This window comes from Cervus canadensis, chromosome 30 (assembly GCF_019320065.1).
Source record: "Cervus canadensis isolate Bull #8, Minnesota chromosome 30, ASM1932006v1, whole genome shotgun sequence".
Classification (NCBI taxonomy): domain Eukaryota; kingdom Metazoa; phylum Chordata; class Mammalia; order Artiodactyla; family Cervidae; genus Cervus; species Cervus canadensis.
Window position 1 is genome coordinate 16403028 of NC_057415.1, and position 21161 is coordinate 16424188.

The following is a 21161-nucleotide window of genomic DNA, read 5'->3' on the forward strand; positions in this document are numbered from 1 at the left end:
ACAGAGATTGGCGGGCAGAGAGAGAGGCATCAGAAGAGAGGAAGAGAAACCAACCCAGCCAACAACGCTCTGATCTTGGGATCTCTAACCTCTAGAAGTGTAACAAAATAAATTTCTGTTAAGCCACCCAGACCACATGCTAGCAAACTAATACTGCAGAGGGTTATATCTACTTTACACTTTAACCACAGCTTACCATGATTCAGAATGATAAGTGAGCAAAAAATTCAAAAGGCTCTTTGGTTAATACTTTTAATTATATGATTATAATTATACAACTTCCATTATTCAACATTTTGTATAAAACCAGTTACAATACACAAATTGACAATATGTATCAAACTACATAGATATGCAAAGTTTACAGGCCATTATGAAGCTTTATCTTAAAAATACCTTCAGGAAAATAAACATTCATTCAACCAGTTCTCTCAGCTTTATAAAATATGATTAGAAATATACATTTTACTTAAAAAAATCAAGACAATGATTGATCAAATATTGATTAATCAGTTACATTTTAAAACTTTTAATAATCTATACATGAGTGCAGGTTAGATAAAAGTCTGTAAATCATTGATATAAAACTGCAGTAATATAATCAGATGAACATATCTGCTGACAGTTAATTCTACTGGGCAATTAAGGAGGTAATTTCCTACACAGTATAGGTGAACTGTCCAGTCGATTAAACACATCTGTAGTATTTCCACTTAGGGACATGGAGAATACTCAGATGTAAGAGAAAAGGAAGAGCAGCAGCTAGCCTCACAGGACAGTTTCGAGGGGAGAAAACTATTACAGAATTAAAATAGACTTTTAAAGTTGCCTTTGCTTCCCAAAATGCAATTGCTAGTTTAAAAAAAATGTATGAAGAGAAGCAGCTATGCTACTTTCTGACAAACATCAAAGGCGTGCAATGCTCATTTGTCAAGCAAAGGAGAGGCTCCCAGAGCTCTTTGCATAACGTGGCCCAGAATGCCTGATGGTCCGAACAGCTCACCGAAGCATCTCACACTCCAAGGGCAGACACATTGCCTCATGAGAACACTTGGGAACTCTTTTAGATCTTGTCTGGGCCCAGGAGGTAGAAATCACCCCTGTGAGAGGCGGAAGAGGGCAGGGAAGCAAGCGGGTGGGGGACAGGCTAAGAGAAACAAGTTTAGAACAGAAAAATTCTGGAGACCAGAAGAGCAGTGTGCCACTTAGATGCAGCTACATTTTGACAAGTAAGGCTACTTGTTTTACTGAGGCACTGCTCAGGATCCATCCCTCTTCATTCACAGGTTAGAGGGATTTCTACTTTTTCTTTAGCATTACAAAATGGAAGTCCATTCACACATCTAGGTACCCAGTTTGGCAGACACTCTTCTTTTGGATTGTCCCTGACTGCTGATGATTTGAGTCCCCAGAAAGCTTCAGGGGCACCTAAAAATACTCATTTCTAATTTTTATCTTGATGGAAAGTCTCTTAGTATATTTTCAAAGCTGTTTAAGGCTTTCAAGTTAAAGAAATCTCTCCATATCTGACATGCCCTATTTCATATTCCATACCAAGATCTTATACAACAAATTAAAAATGAGATTCTGAGAAGATTCTTGGGTGTGCTGAAGTTTCAGTTTGGGGACAGGAGGAAGAGTCTTTTATTCACAGCAGGAAGAACTTTCCATCAGTCAGACCCAGAGACTTCCTAGATTCTCAATATCCCCTTAACAATGTGCTATACAATCCATCTGAAGCACTATCCCAAGTTGTGTGTTCCAAGGAATGTTTCTTAACAAATCACTAGTTTGCTATGACTACTTTCAGTGAGCCTGTCAAAAACAAGGATTTTTAGAAAGAACCACAGTGATAGCAACTCTAGCTGGAAAACTTGAGCAGCCACACAAAAAGGCGATTTGCAAAACAAAAAGTACATTGAAGCCCCAATTTTTCACTCTTGGCCAAAACATCAGATGGCTTATTCACTGTGAGGGAGACAGCATTTACTTGTTCTGCTGATCAGCAAGAACAGTTCAGATGGAAGTTTGATTTTCATAACTGCTGGGATCAGTTATGTAGGAAATGGCCTTTAAAGGTATAAAGGGAAGAAGAGATGCCCTGAGAATTCAGTGTTTTATACCTGGGCACAGCTTGAATATTTAGTATCTCCCAGAACAACACAGCCAACAGAAGGTTTCTTTTCCCACTCAAAGCTTCATCAAGAGCTGTCTTCCCTCAGGTAAGTGGGTCTTTGTATTTATGAACTTTCAGGGATAGAAAACCACCATTTTTCTGAGGTCTGGTCCTGATGTTTAGAAGCTGGCATAGTCCTACCTCATGGTGCCCGATGAGGAGGAGCTGCTTGTTTGATCAAAACAATGGCATCTTCCATCTCCCCTCAAAACTAGGCAAACTTATAATTTACTCCAAGACAGTAAATACCATAAGAGATCCACAGTCTTCTAATTACTTTTTACATTAAACAGACTTTAATCTGCTTATTCCAACCACTCATTATTCTTTGTAACTACATTAAGAAGGCAGCTTTTTAAAAATGGCATTGCCTACTGACCTGAGGCATTCATCTTGTAAAGAATGTGAAGGCATTTTGCCTTTCAATATATCTCCTCTTTCTTGAAACTAGGATAGTCAAACACTGGTTAACAATAACTAAATCATTCACTTATGGAAGTAACCAAGGTGATTATAAATATTCTTTTATTTGGGGCCCTGTTTCTTTTTAGCAGCAAATAAATTGTTTTGTGATTGCTTTACATTACAGACTGTTGTGTTTCTGTGGGACTGAGGGGAGAAGGCACTCTGCAAAGAGTTATTAGTTGTATTCCCTAACCAAAGGCAACAGTGATTTTCTTATTTACAAATAAGTGAAATCTAGATGCAAATAACCATGACTGAAACCAAAAGGCCTGAGGCCATTAACATAACAACAACAAAAATTCACAATGCTACAGAGAAAGACCCTAACAAAGTAATTTTTTAAAAAAGTCCTTATTATTTGGGATCACTGTTTCCAGGGGAAACAGCAACAGTGTGGGGGTTTTTCCTGCTTGGAAATACGATTTTAGTTTGTATGACTGGGTAACCAAATAGTGGGCAGGCTTGACATTCTTCAGACTCAAAGTGATACAAAAAAGAATGACTTACAACAATTTTCCAACTCTGAAGCTAGTCTCTCTTCCTGAGTCTTCTAAAGCTACTACTAACATTCTCTTGATAGGTTTAGGTTACCAAAGTACCACTTTGTATTACAACATGCAACAGTCTTTAAATGCGGTTTTCACAGATTCTTGTTAATAAAGCACTCTTTGGTGGAAGACAAGCAGCTTGGGTACTTAACAGAGTTAACATTACAACAGTATTACAAATATTAAAGTGAAGATGATTAAACCAAATAGTATCAAATCACAGAAAGTACCATTTCAGTAATGCTTGTTTTATCTTTATAAATTTTGACACAGGGTGAACAGCAAATAAATAAGTAAAAAACCTCCATCAGATCTTCAATTCTTCTGAAGGCCAGCAGCTAAAATGATTGCCATCACAGGGACATACGTGCACCACACAGACTAGTCAGCTCTCCTGATAACAGAGGGCTTTGATATTTACACCTGAGACTAATTTACAACAGCTTTTTGTGTTCAAGACTTTTCTCTAGGAGAGTTGGGCCCTCTTCAAGTCATTCACTTGCACCCAAGCTCATGTAGTTATTTAAATTCCAGTGGACATTTTCTTCATTGAATAAACTTGTTAGGTGGAAAGCAGCTAAGGCTTTTGCAATTTTTTTTTTTTTTCCCAAATAAATTGTGCTAAAGTCCTGTTGTAGTTTTCTGTTCCTAGAGTCTTCCTTCAGTTCTGGTCACAGGTTTTTACTTAACGCAAGACTGTTTTAGTCCTTGAAATGGAGGGACTACAGGGGAAAAAAAAAAGGATTTTACCATGAAGGCTTTTAAGTGTCCCATACGCAGTTATCAAAGACAAGGAAGGCAACATAATAAAAATATTGACATGCTAAAAAGTATACACTTGTATAATTCTTTAATGACAGATACTTTGGAAAAGACAGTACAATATCAACCATAAAGTAAAGACAAACAGGAGAGAAAAGGCAGAGCAGAAAAAGTTTCAGTTCTGCAAAAAATTAAAAAACAATAAACAACAATAAAAAAAGAAGGGAGGGCAAAAGCAGCCGAGCAATGAGAGTACCATAATGCCATTAAGGGCATTTGTTGCAAAGCATTCCTTTTCCTTCTTTCTCTCTGAGGAATCAGGCTGTGGGAAAAGTGGGAAAGAACGAAAAGATAAAGAAGTGTTACTTGATTATTTCCAAAGGCAGAATCTGGTTACAGAAAAAGCCGGGGCACTGCCAGCCGTTTCCAGTTTAGCAGAGTGCAGCCGGCAGCCCGCACCTGCTCCCGCCTTGCTCCACACGCCGCACAGCTGCAAGGGGACAGCCACCGACCCCTTTCTGTATGTGGGTGACTGATCTACGTTGATCTTCACCCTACCTCCCTTCTTTCCTTCCCCAAGAGATCTCTGTAACTTTCAACTAAACAGCGACTTTCAGAGGACAACTGAAGCAAAAGAAAAGAGAGAAACCAATTCCCATCTGGAGGTGACCCTCACTTAGATGATGATGAGGTTCTATCAGAGCAGCTCATCTGAATCAATCACTTAGTTTTCCGAGACCCCCAAGAGAGTACTGAGTATAAAGGTCCAGGTCAGTTTGGGAAGCCAAATGGGAAGATATCTGAAATTTCAAAGGAAGATTAATAATTTAAAAGAACAGAGGTAACCAGCAGGAGAGAATATTTAGATACAACATTCTGGGGCTCCTACAGTGTTACAGTTTTTAAAGATAATGGCAGTAACAAAAAATTAAAGCCCAGAGGTGATGGAATAGATACCGAGATCTGAGACTCTAAAGACAAGAAGCATTGAAAGGTATGATGATGGCAAACGTCACAAATGAGAAGACTTAAAAAGCCAAAGTCTGAAATGCAGCTACTCCCAACTGAAAGGCCTGTGAAGAGACTCATGGCTTCAGAGGCTGAGGAAAGAGTCTGAGTATTTATCTTCCTCCAAAATATAATTAGCCACAAAAAATAAGCAGGAAGTGATGGTTCCCAATGATGCAACTTAGAATAAAAAAGGCACTTGTACATGACCATTTGCTTAGAAAACAAATGAAGTTATGATTTCTTTTAAAAAGGAAATGAACAACAGACAGACCCAAAGAAACAACATAAGCTTACAGAAACATGCACTCAATAGGTGAGCTGTGTAAAGACATGAACCAAACTGAACGACATCAAATGAGGTGCCTAAAGGTTCTCAATCAGAGGCTTGATGATGAAATGTTTGAGACTCATTCTAAAAGAACTTCTCAGACAGTCCATATGAGAACACTGAAAAACAGGCCAATTCTATTTAGCTGGTTCTTCAGTGCATTTAGCAATTATTAAAAGAGAGATATTAAAATTGGTTTCTAGCTCTAACAGGAAGTGGGGGGCATAGAAGTCCATTAATTTACTTCTTTGGACTTAAGAAAGGGGATGAGGAAGGTGCCACACAGACTCCCCTCAGCACCCCATCTGCCACCAGACACTCCAGTGATTCCACGCCCGAACTGTCATGGTTGTGTCAGAGCAGAGCTTAACACTCATGATTTAAGTTTAGATGTGGCTAGTGTTCAACGCATACATGGGAGAATAATCACCTGCCATGAGAGACACATGGTGGCAATTCTTCCCAACAACAAATACTTATGACAACATTCATAATGATTTTTTCAGTCTCCAAATAACTACCTTTTTAGCGTGTTCGTGCAAAAGTTCTTCAAAGAGGTACAGCCTCTCAGTAAACTGTCAAAAATCAAAACAGCCAAATCAATGGAAAGTGACTTTGAGTAAGGTGTTCATCCTGGAAGCCTCTAAGAGTAGAAGAGAATACAGAAATGAAAGGTCAAGTTCTGTGGCACAATAGAGATGATGACAAACAGACAACATCAACCTGCAAGAGAGAGGACCTCGCAAATGGGAGTAACAGCAGACTGTCAGCCCTGGTGCCTTCAAAGTGTTTATTAATGTACACGGAAATGGGGTACTATTTTATATGTGTATCTATGTGTGTACTGCTGTTCCAAGAAAAGATTTCTATCCAATATTCAAAAATTAGTTAACCATCTTAGCTCATATTATTTTGTCCTGAATCAGTTATCCTCCAGCCAAAAACAAGTACTATCCTATAGGATAAAAATACAGGCTACAGCTTGGGTGCCTGAGGCCCATTATTTCCCAGAAACAGGAGCGGGACTGTACATAATGCATTTGGCCTTTCTCTTGTGAGCTGCAAGTGGTCGCAGTTAAGGTGATGTCAAAACAGGCCAAAGCCAGGAAACAGGCAAAGGAGATCTGGCATGGAGGGAGGGCGTGGTTAAAAGCTCTATGAAACCCAACTGACTCCTGTTGTTTTACTTCTATGCCCCTCCAAATCTCTGAAAGTCCATTTCAGAATTTAAAAGAAGTCTTTTTGGCTTTCAGCACTATCCCAATTGCCTGAAAACTGCTTTGGGCTGTTTCAATATTCAAACTATTCAGTCTGAGCTCTACTTTAAAGCCCTCAAAGCAACAAGTTCAGGGACCTCAGGCAGATGCTCACCGCAATCAGGAACCACCTCTGCTGAAAAGCACAAGTTTAGATCACTAGACAAGACCTAGATGGAAAAACTGCCATACGGCCACACCCTAAGAGGAGCGTGGTGTGACCCGGCATGTGCAGTCCCGGCTTCGGGACTCTAGTCATCTCATCTGACACCTGGAGAGCACCATCCGGGGAAGCAGAAAGCAGAATTAAATGTGCAAAACACACTTGGCTGTGATGGAAGTCTGAAAAGAATATGTCTGTTCAAAATATGTCTAACTATCATCAGCAGCAGGTCTTTTACTTAAATTTTTAAAAATTTACATATAAGTGTCAAAGTTAAAAAAAACTCCCATTTCCCCTCATTTATTGTAGAAAAGTTAGAAAAAAAGAAAATGATTAAAAAAAAGAAAAAAAGACTCCTCAGCTATTCTACCAACCAGAAGAACTGGTATTTTAAGCATATTTTTCCTTTGTCTTGGAGAAGAAAATAGCTACCCACTCCAGTATTCTTGTCTGGAGAATTCCATGGACAAAGGAACCTGGCAGGCTACAGTCTACGGGGTCCCAAAGAGTCAGACACAAGTGAGTGACTAACATATACATACACACACACACACACACACACACACACACACACACACACATAAATATTTAGGCTTGTAAATATTTATAACCTATATGCTTTTACACATATATAAAACACATTTTACATTTATAAAATTAAAGCAATATTTCATAAGTTTTATGTGTTGCCCTTTTCACTTATTGCTCCATAAGCAGTTAACCCAGGTCATTAACTTTTCTTTGAAAACATGACTCTCAATTCATTTGGCAGAATTCATCAATCATTTCCTATTTCTTACTGTTATAAAAAAAATTCTGGCATTACGTTATAATGTACCTAAACTCTTGACTTTTTTGTCAGCATTTCTCTAATATTCCTCTCAGCGGAATTAAAGAGTATTTGATACCTTCCCTAATGAAAAGTTTTAAACCCTAAAATCATGAATCAATGCTCAATTCTCAAATACTTGTTTGGAGGCACTATCACATTCTTAGCTACATAAAAGTTCGTAGTAAAAAACTGTCCAAAAGAATCCACAAAGAGAAACAGTGGCAGAACTGAACAATTCCTTAAAACAGCAAAACACACAGCGCTCTTAGATTGTTAGCGAGTCCCTTAGGACACAGGCTGCCGGGGGCGCTGCACCAGAAACCACCTCAGCACTGAAGGTCACGGCAGGCCCAAAGCCTCAAAGGTGTGAGAGCAGAGAAGTTAAAAAATAGCAAGGAAAACTGTGAAGAACATTCTAAAGTCTGGTGCAGATTATCTTAGGTCGCTTGTGATCTCTGTAAGACAACACTGTTGTGCCTCATGGGTCGCCAGCTCTAGGCAAAGATACATACACACAAAAAAGGTGCCTGCCTATCCATCCTGAGATGATGGGAAGTGGGCAATCTGCTCTCTCCTAAAAGGGGATCTGATTTCGGCATATGTTAAAAATGAAATGTCTCGGATCATGAAAACATCCAAAAACAATGGTGAGTCATGGATTTGGTCACAGAACATGTCCATTTTCTTGTCAGAGTGTATACTAATGAAGGAAGTGCAAGATGCTAGGCCAGAAGGTGAAAGAGCTACCCCTCTGGGGGTAGACTGTGACAGTCACTAGGTAAAGAAAGTTTCCAAACTCTCAAGAGTTCTCATTTTTTCAACACTTATGTGCAATTAACGTTCCAACAATTATGATGAATCTGATATATAGACAGAAAGATTTCCTCCAAGTCCTGACAGAGAGCTTTGAAAGTTCTCAATTTAAGAACTCAGAAGTACACAACAGTCTCAGCTTTCCCATATTATGACCCAGAGACCACATTTCCAATGTTAAGAATGAGCTCTGAAAAACAAAACAAAACCCTAAATTAAAATGGTCCAGATTTTCTCAGATGATGAACAAGTCAAACATTTTTGATTAACTTCCCATCACTGGGACTTTGCTTTCTCCTGTCTTCATTTCTATTTCCAGAAGATTAAACTGGAAAGCCAATATCTGAAACACTTCAGAAGAGTAGGGTTCTTTTCTCACCTTTTAAAACTGCTTTTTCTTGAAGCAGATCTGGTGGTTCTTTTAGTAATGCCTGCACTGCCAGAAATGTTAGGTTCAGATGTTTTACAGCTCTGAACACTGGACTGAAGAATTACTCTGAAAATAGTTGGAAAAAAATAGCATTATATTCACTGAAACAATTTGCAAATACTTGACAGAGGAGGGCATTTTTGCACTTCAGTGCAAATTACTTTCTTGAGAACTGATAGAATTTTCCATAAACACATTTGTCAAAAAAAAAAAAAAATCTGAAACACACTCTTACATCAAGGTCTTTTGAAATAAAGCATCTCATTTCCCTATGAAGGTTTACACAAAGATAACCAGAAAACTTTGCTTTTGGAAAATGAATCACCACCCGGCATGTCAAGCAATTCCCACACCAAAGAAATCAATCAGCAAGACAAATTTTTGTGCCCCAAAGTAAAATCAGATTCTCAGAATTCTAGTCATGAAACAAGAAATCATTTTAAATCATTTTAAAACCCTAATTCTAAAGACTATGAACATAAATATATACACAGTATTCACTCTTCAAAGATGGAAGAACAAGCAACAGAACTCAAGTCAACTTGAATCAAACTCAAGTCAAACTCATGTTTTTTATAACATTTCAAATTTTAAAAAGATGTTCAAAGCAATATTTTTTTTTAATCTGGATTACAACTACCTACTACATCATCAACTACCATTAATATGAAATTGTTTTAATTTTGTGAAACTTTATTTAATTAGACTCTAGACATCTCAAGGAACTGATACCTATGGCAGTAGACTGCCCAGGAGGCAAATGAACAGATCAGAAAGAACCCCTCAGATAAAGCCCACATAGAATACCTGCTCAAAAGCAGAGGGTGTTTTAAATTTCCCCATTGAACTGTCATAGGGACAACAGCAGAAAACACCAAAAAATTTTACAAGCAATTCTTTTCTCCAAGAGATAATGACTAAAACACTGAACTTCATACATACACATTTATACATAGTCAACTTTTATTCATCTGTGAGAGAAAACACTATAAAAGTTTTATCCTCTCATATCCAAACATACAGGTGAGACAGCCAACAACAACTTACAAGAACCCAGCTCCTGGGTAACAAGAAACCTTCATAACTAACTAGCAGTCAGTCCTACCTTCTATGCCCGTGTTAACACCACATTAGTTAATAACCAAAGCCAGGTCCTTAAAATGTAGTAAATTCTTATAACTTCAGTATTACTCAAACCATAGAATAATTAGCATTTAGTAAAATGCTAACTTCTCATCATTGAACAAACAATGGGGCTGTATTACACTAGAGCAGAAGTCTGGAGGTCAGTGGTTTTCAAGCCATTTTGGGGGAGAGGAAAGGAGAGCTGAGGATGGGGGACTGCTAGCCAAGCTGTTTCTCTTTAAATGAGAAGCATTTCTGAAAGCCTTATGAATGAGGACTTCAATATCACTGAGGGAAACTGATCCTGGGTAAACGAGTCAATGCTTGATTCAGGATTTCTAATAGAGTTTTATCATCCTATATGTTGACTGTTTTAACAAAAGAGAAAATGTATATGCTGACATAGTTACATGATCAAAAAGGGTACCAACTGCTCTGGCATATAAATTCTATTGTTGAAAACAAGGAGTTATTTTTACATTCTTTCTCATTTTATAAAGTGAGGAGAAGATATTTAGTTGCCTCTGCTAAGGCTGTGAATCTAGAATTTTTCATAGAGAAAACAAAACAACAATGGAAACAAATAGCAACAATTCCATTGCTATTACTGAAGCCCAGGCCCAGTGCTTCATGCTGCAACTGCTGTCCTGAAGCCTCTTGCCCACTTAACAGGCTCAAGGTTTTTATCTCCATTTCTTATAAACGGAGAAAATGAGACTCCTGTTGGCTTTTCTGAAATACCACATCTACTTTTCAAATAATTTGAGGCTACTTATGGTCAAAAGTATCAACTATTACAGTGTAAAATCAGAAAAAAAAAAACCAAGAGTCAATACACTGCCTGCTGAGGAAATTTATCTCCTGATTTCTTAAATTAACTATTATGTCTAAATATTATTCAAACAAGAAATGACTGCTAACTCATATTTTAAGCTGATAGGAAACATCTTTTTAAAATTATTTACTTCTCTATAAAATTAGTGTGAACAATTCAGGAAGTAATATTAGCAGCTGATAATTTATGTGCAATTTTTAAAATAAGAGCATGACAGAAATTTGGAATGCATTAATCTCATCAATAAGATTCAGGTCACCAGTTATTTGCATTAAAAACAGACTAGTTATTTCATCTATAGGTTATATATCAATAAAGTGGGAAGAAAACACAGCAACTAAACTTAGGGTGTTATTTGTAAGATAAGTAATATCTAAGGTGGGTTAAGCTAGCCAACAAGGGTGAAGTATTTACTCTGCCATGGGGATGTGGGAACTCGGTACCTCCCACCTTGCACACCAGGCCAACCGCACAGCTTTGCTGGACAACATTCAGCACATGTCATTTCTCCTTTCCATCTTTTCCTGACAGAACCCTCAGTCCTACTTTCTATCTCTTGCCCTTACCAGAATTCCTTTTCTTCTCTGCAATATCTTTTGAGGGCCAGTATTTTCAGATTTTGGATACAAAAATACCTGCAACTTGAGGCAAAGCAAAAAAAATTGAAAAGCCAGGTCTCTAATCAATCAAGTCATAAAGTGCTCTGAAATAAATGTTCATTCCAAGAAGAAGGATCCATCATGCAACCATGCACTATTTACACTGGCTGTCCACCAGCAATACAAAAAGAGCCTTCAAAAAGATGGGCCTGAGGCCCTGCAATATGCAGAGGTCCCCTTCCCACTGTCTACGGGGTCCTCTGCAGCATGTTAAGTGCCATCATTACAGGCGAGCTCTCCAGGCAGGCCAGGCAACAACCTATCAGGCAATGCTACATCATCAGCCAATAGAGGCGAACGTCTACAGCAGTGCCCTGGAGTAGTTACCTCAAAAGATAATTACAAGGATTATACCTGTTTACATCACTGGTACTGTTGAAACCTTTTGGTTTCCATAAATTGCAAATTAATCAGAGCAGGCTAAAGTAAATACTCTGATTTGGGTCTAGAAATACAGTGGCAAATGTCAGTAATAACAAAAAATGTTATGTCCTGGCACAGAATACCAAAAAGAGCCTGATGATACCATTTTTAAACATATCTTGCAAAAAATAATATAAGCATGAAATGCCTAAATATTATTAGCAAGGACTCCACCTGTTCTAACGGCCACTCAGAACAGTTTGAGAAGAACAAATCTATGCAGTGCACAATGTTCCCAAATCAGAATGTGTGAAATCTAAGATCCATAAGAGAAGTAAAGGAACAGAACAAAACATCATAAAGGGATAATTCATATCAGAAATACTGCCTGTGTAATAATAAGCTTGGGCTTCCCAGGTGGCGCGAGTGGTAAAGAATCTGCCTGCCAGTGCAGAAGATGTAAGAGAAGTGGGTTCAATCCCTGGGTTGGGAAGATCCCCTGGAGGAGGAAATGGCAACCCCAAGTCCCATGGACAGAGGAGCCTGGCAGGCTATAGTCCACAAGGTTGCAAAGAGTCAGACACAATTGAAACAACACAGCAAGCAAGCAAGCAAATAGTCTATACCAATAAGACATTTTTTAAATATCATAAATAGGAACATGTTAAGTAGATTTTCCTTAAATTTGAAAAGAAAAGCATCTGCTAGATTTTTAAATCTTTTCTAGCCATTTGAAGACATTCAATGAAAGCACAAAGAACTGGAGTTGGTTGCAATGGAATTATACTTTGGAGGAGATCCTAGAAGGCACTTTTGTATTCCTTTATAACTCCCAAGTTCAAGTCAGAACAGGACAAGAAATTCTTAAAATTTGAGCTAAAGAAAAAATTCGGAGAAAAAAGAATGCAGCCTGGATGTAAGAGGGGAGCGGGGAACCACACTTTCAAAACACACACCCTCCTTTTCTGTGCTCTTGCCCTTAACTACATGATGTTCTCCAGTAAGCTTCTTGCCACATTCTGCAGAAAAGGAGTCTCTTCACTGTTAAGCTATTCATTTAATGACAAAGAGTATCCGGAGAAAACAGACTGTGCCTCGACTAATCTAATAAAAACATTCTGATGACGTGTGGGAAAGGAGGAGCGTGGGAGCCAAGGAGCACAGTAATTGTCAAATGGAAACACACAGACAAGACTCCAGTCTTCTCTGCTTTCCTACTTTCATTCAGCACCAAGTGCTGAAAACTATACTTAACTGTATGCCCTAAAGAGGAGGAAGTGAAACAAGGCGGAGGAGAAAAGTTTGCTTACTTAAGATAGAAGACTGGGCCTGCTGAGAGGGCACTGTGTTCAAGGGCAGGATCAGAGGTGAAAAAGGATGCAATGCTCAGGAGACCTCACCTTTCCTAACAGCAGAAAACCAGTGGGAAAATTCTTTTTGCTTGATTGGAAAGACTATATTAAAGATATCTACTCAAGAAAACCAGAGGAAAGCTGTACAGACAACTGACTGAAAGAAAAACCATCACAATGATCCCAAACTAACTGTATATTTTTTATAGGAAAAAGAAACTACTTCATTGTCATCATAAATTGCTATTTCAAAAAAAATCTGTTAAAACAAAGTGTGTTATTTTTAACGTCCCTTGTACAAAACTAACAGTGAAGACTTCCTTCCCTACCACCAACCCAGGAAGTGCAAAGAATTCAGAATAAGAACCTTGGAAAAAAGGCAAATCAAACAAAGCTAGAAGAGCTGATAGTGAGAAAAACATGCATCATGAGAAAAAACACTGGACACCAGAGGTGAGCGCTAGTAGAGAAATGGAATGGGACACTTACACAGCAGCTATCTGTCAAGGGTCCTGATGGCTACTGTGTTCTGAAACCATCGAGACAGAATAGCAGGATGGGGAGAATGTAGTCACAAACAATCCACCAGATGACAATACTACACAGTGCAGAGGTCAGCACAGCTAGGGGACATCTGGAAAGGGGCGAAGGGGAAAGAACAGACGTTCAAACTGAGAAGCCAATGAATACAAAAATAAATAAAGCCACGTGTGAATTTCAGACACCCTGCGACGCAAAGGGGCAGCAAACAGGGATCCAACTTTGCTGTTTTATGTTGGGGGAAAAAAAGCTGTCTTCAGTTTTAAACAGATTTGATATTTGGTAACAAAAGATTAGACCCAATCTCTAGTTGGATACCCCCCATGTTAATTTAATTTGTATGATACAGAAATTAAGAGTCACAGCTATGTGATTGAAATTCTTTAAAAAGCACAATAACCACACAGAAAACCAAATCACAGGCAAAAATGAGGCAAAACCAACCAAAAAAAAAAAAACAAAAAACAAAAAACAAAAAAAACCCTGAGCTGATAATTAACAACAATCTCATAGGAGGCACAATTAATTATAAGTGAACACAACAGAGCATGTGTCTGCATTATAGATTTTCATTTGTTCCTCTAGTAAAGCTCATGGCAAGAGAATTTTTTCCAATGACGAAGCATACCTACCCTACACTGTTAAGAGGGTTCTAAGGGATTATTCAAGGATAACTATATCTGTATTTTTACCTGCTTATAGGATACACTTCCATTCTTCATGCATCATTTTCCTTTACCCCTAGCAAACCTAGCAGAAATCATCAGTACAGTACAGAAAGAGGTAGCATGGACTAAGTTATAAAATCTACTGAATCAATTTTAGCAGAGACAATAACAGGTTTGCCATTACGTTTTGAGTATCACTTGAAGATCATGGTGCTATATCACTGCCTGTCTTCATGACAGTCGGGATCAGAGAAGCTCTCTGACAAAATCACTAATTTCATAATTTCTAATACTTTAATTCTCCCCAAATATTGACTGTGAAATAGAAATCAATGACTGGATGTACTATATAATTTTCTTCTAAGAATCATCAGTACTCATCTATTTTTTTCACTCACTTTCCCTCTTACAGGTATTTTCATTTGGCTAAGTACCAACAGTGAAGCAAAATAACATGTCCACAATGACACACGGCAGAAACATTTCAGATTTTTAACCCAAGCTTCTGCTCAGGAGACTTTTACTTCTAAAAGGGGACTTTTAACTTCTAAAACAACACAAAGACCTTGGAAGAAAAAGAAATCTCCAGTTGACCTTTACTGGGGCCAAAGGAACTACAAAGGAGAGCAAAGAAGAGATGACTTAACAGCCAAGAGGGTTGGAAAAAGCAGAGAGAATAAGGAAGGAGAAGGATGGAAAATCTACTGTGACTAATCTTAAATCCTCCAGGGCCTTTACACATAATTAAGAGCTTAGAATTTCAGCATTTTGCTTTTTCCTTTAAAAGTGTGACTTAAAAGCTTATTAATTGTGTGCATGGGAAGAGGACAGTTTGGGGACCATTCTATTGTTTTGGGGATTACAAATACAGTTAAAGGGAATCAGCAGTGAAAGCTGAGGGCTGGGGTTCCATCATTGGTCCGGGAATTAAGATCCCACAAGCCATGAAGCATGGCCAAAAAAAATAAAAAAGATTGTTTAACATATGCCAAGAGTGCTTCACAAGGGGACAGTGCCTTTTACACCTTTTGGGATAAGGTGGGGTGTAACTAAGCAAATGGATAGCATAGAGGCTGGAATTTTCTCTATGGGTTGTTGCTAGTTACTATCATTCAGCCATCCATCAAGTTCCATCTCAGGGAACGGCACATACCAAGATAAATATCACAGCATCTTGTGTCATCTTCTGGTTTCCAACAATATTTCTAATTTCAGCCTACATTCATTGTTTTCTTTTATGTTACCACAAACCTTTGATTTATGGAAGAGACTTTCATAGTTTCATTTTTTTAGAAAGGAGCATCGAATGATTTGTACTGATAAAACATATTCACAAGGTAGCAGATAGAGTTACTAAAGGAAATTTCCTTTAAGCACTATCAAACTCAAGAACCTTTGACTAAGCAGAATTGCCATCCCCTGACTCGCAACTTGACTTCTGAACAGAAGGCAACAAGCTATTGAGAAATAAACTGATGCTGCAGATTTTAAAAACAGAACAAAAAACCTGGAAGTAACTAAAAGCAACCCCACAAAATAATCCATTTTATACGGCTTGTGATTCCAAGTGTGGCCCCTGGGCCAGCAGCAGCATCTTTGACACCTGGGAGCTTGCCAAAAAAGAAATGCAGAATCAGATGGCATCCCAGACCCACTGACCACTACCTGCATTTTAACAAGCTGCCCAGGAGACTCAAACGCACAGTGAGGTTTGGACAGCACTGCTCTAGGGCACTAGCTATTTCCTCCTGTATAAAACTGGCTTCAGAATGATTATTTGGAGGGACTATACTATTATTAAATAAAAAGAACCATTAAGACCTTAAATGAAGACTTGAAATTAAAAACAAAATGGCATTTGGAATTTAAAAAATTATTTAAAATGCACCATTCTTACAGCATTCTAGTTGACTGCATGCACAACAGCAAAGAGAATGTTAATTAATGCCTATAATCAATACTGATGCCTTTCATTCACATGGCACTTTATTATGGAAAACTCATTCCTTCCCTTTGGGTCTTTTAAGAATCTCCCAAGGCAGTGGCCCATGATGATACATCCTTTAAGTGGAACTGAACTTTTGGATTTAAGATTATGAGAAGATACTAGTGAAGGACCACTTTTAATTACAGAGGCCTGTTCTTCAGACTTAGGGACACAGAGAAGGAAGGAGAGAGTGGGAAAAATTGAGAAGAGTACATTGAAACGTATACATTACCCAGTATAAAATAGATGGCTAATGGAAATCTGCTGTTTAACACAGGGAGCTCAAGCCAGTGCTCTGTGATGACCTAGAAGGGTAGGATGGAGGGGGCAGCTGGTGGGAGAAGAGGGAAGGGCTATATGTATACTTACGGCTAATTCATGTTGTTATATGGCAGAAACCAACACAACATTGTAAGGCAATTATCCTCCAATTCGAAATAAATTTTTTCCCCCTCTAGCTCAGACAGTAAAGAATCTGTCTGCAACGCAGGAGACCTGGGTTCAATCCCTGGGTCAGGAAGATCCTCTGGAGAAGGGAAGGGCAATCCACTCCAGAATTCTTGCCTGGAGAATCCTATGGACAGGGGAGCCTGGCAGGCTACAGTCCGTGGGGTCACAAAGAGTCAGACACAAACTGAGCGACTAACACTACTCCTACTACTGTGTCATAGTTTCTTACCATATTACAAGATGCTTACTGAATAACAAGATAACCTGTCTCCATCACCAAAAAGGCAGGGCGGGGGGTGCTGCAGAATTTGGTACCCATCCCACAGTGAAAGGTACTAGAAGGAAGTAATCCAATGGCACAGGTGGTAGCATCTACTAAAGAATATCCTGGAAAAAAAATACAATGGCCAAGTTTTTTATTTTACCATCTTTCCAACAATCCTGGATGTTCCTAAAGATTGAATCTCAACTAACATTTACACGAGAAACTATAAGAGGACACACACAGACAACCTAATGACTCTAAAACTTGCTATCTCCACTTTAAATCTCCTTCTGTGATTTGAAAAGAATTCCTCCAACAAAAAGTTCATATAAAAATATAGTTTAATCAATTCATTGTCGACTTAAAATAACATGACATTAAGCCACCATATCACTATTAATTAAAATCCACCATATCAAAACAAATTATGTATAATATGCTAGTAAATTTGAAGAAGTTTGCAATTTTAACAACTACAGACAAATCTACATTCTATAGTTTACATCTGCTGTCACTCTCTTGAGGATGTAAAATGGTTATGAGAAATGAATATTGCATACCATATTAGTAAACAATGAAACCAGCTATCGCAGCCACCAGCCAAAGGTGAACTGGTAAGCTCTGAAGGAACTCAGAAAGGAGAATCCTGCCATCTAGCAGCCACCAGACTGCAGCCACTCCCCATGACGAGCCCTGAGGAGACTGGGATATGAAAACACAGAATACTGGACCCAAACAGCTGAGGTGCTGATCAGAGGAATGATTTCAGTGAGCCCAGACTCCTGCATCTTCCCATACATCTTCCCATAAATTCCTTCACTTGAGATATCTAGCTTTCTTTTATTAATGGTGATCTTTTGACATTAAGACTACCTGCCCTTTGCTGCAAACTCCTATATAGCCTGGTGCCTCCCTACACACCCCCATCACCTCCTCAGAGCAGTTCTCTCAGGGTTACTTGAAATGCTGCCTCCTAGGTTTCGAAGTCCTAAAAATTTTTAGTTGACACTTACTATCCTTAGAGAAATAGTTTTCTGAATAGTGCTTTCCTATCTATACAAGCTAGAGAGGTTACAACAGAGGACAGAGATAAATTAAAGATACCTAAGAGTTTCTTAGGCAACACCATTAGACTGTAAATAAAGTAGATACTCATTTCAAGGTGGCATAATGGTCATGCAACCATGGAGAAAATGTATAGGAAAAAAATGCTCATGAAGGACCTTATACACAAATTAAATAACAACTACTACATGAAGGAAATCAGACTCACGTGAGAGGAATAGCGTTTGTTTTTGACTGCCTTCTGCTTTTCAGGGCCCGAAGTCTATCACCTTGTGTCACTCCATTGATTTCATCGTCATCACTGTACTGTGTAAGTAGAGAAACACTGAGCTAATGACTTAAGCTGTCCTTATTAATGCAGTGAAGCAGAGCAGCTATATTTATCCATACAGATCATACACAGACACATACAAATATATTCATACCTCAACTTTCTGATGAACCCTAAAATATCTTGCTGCTTTCAAAATAAAGCTATAGGACACATTTCAGGACACCTGAAAGCTGACTTTCACAAAGAACCCAGTAGCACTCTTATTATAAAACATTTTGACAGTGAAGAGGCATAATGGGTTTTCAACATTGAAAACACTTTCTTTAAATTTTGTAATCTACTTACCACTACAAAACATATTTAGTACTGCTACCCCCTAAACTCTTGGTTCTTTAAGGTTCCCCATTTGCGAACAAGTGGTCTCCTAAATCAGCTATCATGAAATGGGAAAAAACGGGGAGAGGGGGTATCACTAGGTCCATATAAAGAGTTTACTTTACATACCTCTTTTTATCCCAGTGCCTTGTGAGTAAACAAAACATAAATTTATAGTTTTATGGACACATAACTTTAACTATTTTGACTAAAAAGTTCCTAGACAGGGCAATAAGTATAAAAAATATGTGACGATAATCCCTCAGAATGTGCTTTATTTATCTACAATTTTCTCCATGCCCTAAAAGCTTCTCAACAGCACTTAAAGCAATGACAACAGCACGATGGGGGTGTTTCGATTACCAGTTCAGGTTCTTGCTTGTCTCGATTCTCGACCCCATTGATTGAAATGTCATCCACAGCCAAAAGGAGCTTTGAGACAGCCGCCCTGTGTTTTCCATTCTCCTGACCCCTCAACTTTTGACGAAAATAGTCACCTTCTATCCAGAGGCTTGCCTGTTTCCTACAGCATTTAAGTAACAATATCAAAATACAGCCTTCCAGAAAGAAACACACCAACAACTTTCTCCTACTGTTGTTACCAGGGACTAAGAAAAATTCTAATTCCCATCACCTTCCAGACCCATGAATTCCTGAGGAATTACTGATAGTGCAGTTCATAAAGAATCCATCTGCAATGCAGGAGACCCTGATTTGATTCCTGGGTTGGGAAGATCCACTGGAGATGGGACAGGCTACCCACTCTAGAATTCATGGGCTTCCCTTGTGGCTCAGCTGGTAAAGAAACCACCTGCAATGCAGAAGACCTGAGTTCAATCCCTGGGTTGGGAAGATCCCCTTGGAGAAAGGAAGGGCTACCCACTCCAGTATTCTGGCCTGGAGAATTACTTGGACTGTATAGTCCATGGGGTCACAAAGAGTCGGACATGACTGAGGACTTTCACTTTCACTTCCATCCACTTACATCATCAAAAATTGTTGCTGTGGTCCAATCACCGAGCCAGGTCTGCAGATTCTGACCCAAGCAATGGTCTCAGTTGCTGTCATCCTGTAATGCTTCATGATGTAGCAGGCTATCAAAGTGCCTGTCCGTCCAAGGCCAGCTTAGAAAAGAAACAAACCAATGAGACCTGGTCTCATCTGTTCCAGAATTTTGTTGGGCAGGTAGAATTTTTTGAAAAGCTCCCCAGGATTCTGCTCCCCTCAACAGTGCTTTTCATGTTTTGATGTACAGTACAACCAAGTAGAGAGCTTTAATTGGTATGTGATGCAGCCTAGAACAGAGATTCCTAAAATCGCCCACGACTCTATGTTTAACCAAGACTGAAATCCACTTTCTAAGAGATAATTCTCAGTAACAGTGTTTTATACTCTGGGTTTTCAGTTAATAATACCATCATCTTTCTAAAAATATAAGCTTAAAATCTTGTACTTTCTCCCTCATCCAACATTTTTTTCTACTCCACCTTTATACATATTTGCACATGAACTCCCCCCTCCCCCTACTCTATTCCTGTTGTCCTTCTTTACTCTCATCTAGACTAGTATCATTACCTCCTGTGATGATTAATTCTAAGTGTCAATCTGGTAGGTCTAGCTGGATGAGATTGGTAGACTCTGAGTAAGCTGACTGCCCTCCATACTGTGGGTAGGCCTCATCCAATCAGTTGAAAGTCTGTAAAGAACAAAACATCCACCTCCCAAAGCAGAGACATTGCCAACAAAGGTCTGTATAGTCAAAGCTATGGTTTTTCCAGTGGTCATGTATGGATGTGAGAGTTGGACTATAAAAAAGGTCGAGTGCCAAAGAATTGATGCTCTTGAACTGTGCTGCTGGAGAAGACTCTTGAGAGTCCCTTGGACTGCAAGGAGATCCAACCAGTCAACCCTAAAGGAAATCAACCCTGAATATCCATTGGAAGGACTGATGCTGAAGCTGAAGCCCCAAAACTTTGGCCACCTGATGTGAAGAGCTGACTCACAGGAAAAGACCCTGATGCTGGGAAAGACTGAAGGCAGAAGAAGAAGGGGGCAGAAGAAGAAGAGGACAAGATGGTTAAATGGCATCACTAATTCAAAGGACATGAGTTGGAGCAAGCTCCGGGAGATGGTGAAGGACAGGGAGGCCTGGCGTGCTGCAGTCCATGGGGTTGCAAAGAGTCGGACATGACTGAGCCACTGATCAATAACAAAGTTAGAGGGAATTTTTTACCAGACAGGCTTTGGACTTCAACTGCACCACTGGCTCTCCTGGGTCTCCAGTCTGCCAGTCCACATTGCAGCTTTTATACTCACCAGCCTATATATTCCCATAAGCCAGTTCCTTATAATAAACCTCCTTCTGTATATGTACATATCCTACTAGCTCTATTTCTCTGGGAAACTCAAACTAACACAG

At 38.9% G+C, this 21161-nt stretch overlaps 1 protein-coding gene across 17 annotated transcripts in view; it reads right to left on the bottom strand.

Moving 5' to 3' along the window:
- CDC14B (cell division cycle 14B) overlaps positions 1–21161 on the bottom strand; it is a 128295-nt gene that overhangs the window by 5211 nt on the left and 101923 nt on the right. For 4 of the 17 annotated variants that reach the window (XM_043453408.1, XM_043453420.1, XM_043453413.1 and 1 more), the window contains 6 exons: positions 19728–19866; positions 19106–19265; positions 18302–18399; positions 8734–8850; positions 5812–5865; positions 3919–4273 (listed from right to left, as the gene is read on the bottom strand). In XM_043453408.1, the coding sequence (XP_043309343.1) occupies positions 4075–4273; positions 5812–5865; positions 8734–8850; positions 18302–18399; positions 19106–19265; positions 19728–19866 (767 nt within the window). In that variant the 3' untranslated portion in view covers positions 3919–4074. The other 13 variants (XM_043453418.1, XM_043453423.1, XM_043453414.1 and 10 more) reach the window with 11 other exon arrangements.